Source organism: Elephas maximus, chromosome 1, assembly GCF_024166365.1.
Source record: "Elephas maximus indicus isolate mEleMax1 chromosome 1, mEleMax1 primary haplotype, whole genome shotgun sequence".
NCBI lineage: Eukaryota > Metazoa > Chordata > Mammalia > Proboscidea > Elephantidae > Elephas > Elephas maximus.
Genome location: NC_064819.1, coordinates 20,582,560 through 20,587,135, shown reverse-complemented (window position 1 = coordinate 20,587,135; position 4,576 = coordinate 20,582,560). Strand labels below are relative to the sequence as shown.

General features: G+C 53.7%; 1 protein-coding gene across 1 annotated transcript; it reads right to left on the bottom strand.

Moving 5' to 3' along the window:
* Positions 1–1,227: 1,227 nt before the first annotated feature.
* Positions 1,228–2,871, bottom strand: CPN2 (carboxypeptidase N subunit 2). The gene has a single exon (XM_049874055.1). It carries the CDS (start codon positions 2,869–2,871, stop codon positions 1,228–1,230), a length of 1,644 nt encoding a protein of 547 aa, XP_049730012.1.
* Positions 2,872–4,576: the final 1,705 nt, after the last annotated feature.

The following is a 4,576-nucleotide window of genomic DNA, read 5'->3' as shown; positions in this document are numbered from 1 at the left end:
TTGTGATTGTTACGGTAGGCCAATGGGTTGCTGAGCAGACAGAGATCTCTGGTGGAGCAAGAAGAGCTGAGCCCACAGCGAAGATGACTGTGGACATGTATGAGGTTGCCCAAACCAGAAAACCCATTATTGGACAGAGTAGAACTTCCCCATAGAGTTTCCAAGAAGCACCTGGTGGCTTTGAACTGCTGACCTTTTGGTTAGCACCCCTTGCTCTTAACCACTATGCCACCAGGGTTTCCTGAGGTTGCCCAGGGAGGTGGAATGGCAGCAAACCCTGAGGAGACCCACATGTAAGAGGTGGCTGGGGAAGACTGAAAAGAGTGGCCCAAGTTGGATAAGGGGTGACTTCTTGAGAGCCAAGGGAGAAAATTCTCCATAAGTAGATGACCCACAGAGTCAGAGGCTGTAAGAGGTCAAGAAAGCTAAGGTCTGAAGTGTGTCCATCCCAGCCTACCCAGCTCACTCGTCTCCTGCCTTCTCTCCTCTGCCCTTTCCTTTCTCCCCCACCTCTCCATCCCCAGAGAGCTCCTGCTTGAGCCTAGCTCAAGGAGGGCCCAGCTTCCTCAGGGAACAGCCACCTTGTCTTCTGAAAGGCAATGCCGCCTTTCAGCCCTCTGAGGACCTTATATAATGAAGCCAAACAGCTCGTGTTCACCTTCCTGAGGCGCCATTTCATCTTTATCTCTCCTGGATGCCAGCATTGGAGGCGGATGCTGGCAACATCATGTCCCCACACACGGAAGTCAGAACCCCACCCTTCATCTTTCTGGTTGCTTCTGCTTCTATCATCTGTTCTTCTCTATACCAATCAAAATTCCAAGAAAAGAAATGGAAATGGACATTGGGCTTTTGAATTGGATGCCAAAAGGGTGTGGCCTCCATTCTGCATAACAGGAACAGTGATAAATGTGCCTCCGGGGACTCTGAACCTGAGTGGGGGAATGTGAGTGATAGAAAACCACTGAGGTGGGGCAGATGCTGTTTTATTTTCCAGACTGTGATGCAGCTTAAATGACGCTTTGCAAACCATGGTCTTAGCCTCCCAGTAGGCAGGTTATGAAGGAGGAGGAGAAGGCCCTGGGTGGTGGAACAGGCCTGATGACACCTCCTCCACCTTGGAGATGTAATCTTGCATCTAAAAAACCAAAGACTCAGCTTTCCCTGGCCCCTACCCCTCACCTGGTCAGGTCCTGGAGGCCATCTGCCCAGGCCCTGCTCCTGCTCCTAGGTGTCCCCAGCCCGGGCCTCAATAGACACGGTGACCCGAACAGAGCCACAGCTCGACCTCAAGTCCCATTCCTGACTGGCATTGTATGCCAGTCCCGGGGCACCCGAGTCCTGTCGAGAAGACAGCTGAATGTTGAGCCAGCGACACCGGGCCTCGTCGCAGGCCAGCACCACGGTCCCCTCGGGATTGCTGTAGGTGCACCGGCTTCGTGCTGCCCTTTCCTCCGCGGCCAGATCCCAGCTCCCCCCTGGCTCCCGCTCATCAGGCCCCGGGGCCTGGAAACCCAAGCGGTCCCTGGTGACAGGGCACACCAGCTGCTTCTCCTCCAAGGCGGGCACCGCCTGGCCCTTCAGGTAGGCAGGGCCGGCGCAGTAGGTCTGCATGTTGAAGTGTCGGTCGCTGTACTGGCGCAGCCAGCTGAAGAGGTAGGCCAGGTGGCAGTCACACTGCCAGGGGTTGCCGTGCAGGGCCAGGTTGAACAGGTTGTAGTTGGTGTCGAAGATGCCCTCGGGGAGCGTGGTAAGGAGGTTCTTGGTGAGGCTGAGCTGCTCCACCTTGGACAGGTTCTGGAACAGGGCTGGGTGCAAGGCCGTCAGGTTGTTGCTGCCCAGGTAGAGCCTGGCCAACTCCTTGAGGTCCCTGAAGACGCCGACAGGGAGGTGGGTGATGGCGTTGTATGAGAGTGTGAGGGAGCTGAGGCTGGACAGGTTGGCAAAAGTCCCCTCTGCGATGGTCTCCAGCTGGTTGTGGGACAAGGACAGCCCCACCAGGCCTGGGGTCTGGGCGAAGAGGCCGGCTGGCAGTGACCGGAGTGCATTGTGCTGTAGGTTCAGGAAGGTGAGTTTGCCCAGGGAGGAGAAGATGGTGAGTGGCAGGTGCTCAATGGCGTTATGCTGCAGCCACAGCTTCTCCAGGCAGGGGAGCTCCGAGAACACTTGGGGGTGCAGCTGCGATATGGAGTTGCCATCCAGGAAAAGCTCCTGTAGGCTGCCCAGCTTGTCAAACACACCCTGGCGGAGGCCAGAGAGGGCATTGTTGCTCAGCTTCAGGGTCTGCAGGCTGACCAGGCGGTCAAACAGCTTCTCAGGAAGCTGGGTCAGGAGGTTCTGAGCCAGGTTGAGGGTCCTCAGACGTCCCAGAGGATGGAAGAGCCTCCTGGGCAGTGTCTGGAGCTGGTTCCCCTGCAGCTGGAGGGAGTCCAGGGCTTCCATGTGCTGAAAGAGGACCTCGGGCAGAGCCTCCAGCTTGTTGAAGTTGAGGGTGAACTTGGTCAGCGAGGCCAGGTTGGAGAAGATGTGGGCGCTGATGTTGGAGAAGGCACTGCCAGTGATTTCCAGGTCCTCGAGCCTGGGCAGCCCCCCGAAGGCATCTGGCCCGAAGTGGCAGAGCTGGGTGCTCAGGAAGACCACCTTGGTCAGGTTGGGGCTGCCACTGAAGGCCCTGGTTCCCACCGTGGAGAACGAGGTCTCCACAAAGACAATGTTTGTGGCATGGGGCGGGATGTCCAGAGGCACGGCCGCCATCCCCTCATCTGAGCAGAACACATCCTGGATGATGCAGTCACAGCCCTTAGGGCAGAGCTGGGCATGCCTGACCAGGAGCAGGAGGGAGGCCCAGTACAGCCAGGCTGCAGGACGCATCTCCTAGATGGAGTAGGAAAAGACAAGAAACAGAAAAGACACCTTAATAAGGACAATGTGGCAAGGGGGCCAGAACCCTGGGCAGTGAGCCAGGAGATGGAGCAGGCTGTGCTTGAGGGTGAGCTCCATCAGGAGGGCACCCAGTTGGCGGTAGTTTGTATTTTGAGTAGCTTGTTTTTATGCCACCTTTCAGCAGCCTTGCAAGGTAGATGGGGCTGGTTTTCTCACTCCCATCTGATAACGAGGGTATTCCAGGGCCTGTCCAGAGTCACCCTGCAAGCTGGTGACAGTGGCAGGACCCAGACCCAGGTTTCCTGGACTTGCCATGTCCAGATTAGGGAAAGAAGTGGAAATATTATAACAAGCCAGGTCTGAAAGGAGACCGTGAGTATTGTGAAAATTTTAAACAGAATATATAAAATATGTCCCTGAGTGGTGCAGGCGCTCCTTGGAAACTCTATGAGGGCAGTTCTACTCTGTCTTATAGGGTCGCTAGGAGTTGGAATCAACTCAGTGGCAACAGGTTTGGTTTTCGGCTTTCAGTGTAGCACAAATGGTTAAGAGTCCTGCTGCTAACCAAAAGGTTGGTGGTTCGAGTCTACCCAGAGGTGCCTTGGAAGAAAGGCCTGGAGATCTACTTCTAAAAAATAAGCTACTGAAAACCCTATGGAGCATAGTTCCACTCTGACACACGTGGGGTAACCAGGAATTGGAATCGACTCAATGGCATCTGGTTACTGGTTTATATAAAATAAGGACATATTAATCCTGAGTTGGAAATTCCTAGATCATAACAGCTCCTGCGTTTCCAAATCTTAGCACACCGCAGAGCCTATGAGGAGGTTCTTATCATCCACTCTTCGCATAGTTTGCTAAGGGCAACGGCAGCTGCAGGAATAAGGTGGATTTTTGCTGAAATGAAGGAAAACCCTGGTGGTGTAGTGGTTAAGAGCTCAGCCGCTAACCTAAAGGTTGGCAGTTCAAATCCACCAGGTACTCCTTGGAGACCCTATGGAGCAGTTCTACTCTGTCCTGTAGGGTCACTATGAGTTGGAATCGACTTGATGGCAATGGGTTTATTGAAATGAGTCCACGGTCTCCCCAGTATTGCTGCCGAAATGCTCTCCTCTGCCCACTCCCCAGGAGAGCCCCCTGGAATGTCTCAACTTTTGCAGAGGAGAGCCTCAACTCGGGGATTCCAGAGACTAGTAGATTTTGAAACGTAGGGGAAGAGCCCCAAGTATTTTGCTAAGTATTGAGAAAAGAAAAAAATAAAACCTGCAATCGTCTACAAATTGGTCACAAATTGGAGATACAGCTTACAGGTGTGTTACATGTATCCCTCGGGGACCTTTTTTGTATATGAACTAGTAGCCAACGTTTATGGGCATTAGTGGTTCAGGGGTAGAGCCCTTCCTTTCCACGCTGAAGACCTGGGTCGATTCCCAGTCAGTGCACCTCATGCAAGCCACCACCCGTCTGTCAGCGGAGAGTTGTGTGTTGCTATGATGCTGAACAGGACTAGGAAAAAAAGCCTGGTGATCTATTTCTGAAAATCAGCCAGTGAAAACCCTATGGAGCACACTGGTCCCATCCCGTCGCGCACGGGATCGCCATGAATTGGTGGCCGACTCAATGGCAGTAACAACAACATTGAAAAATTGAGAAATGTCATATTAAAAGGCCAGATTTCAGGATGGTCTGG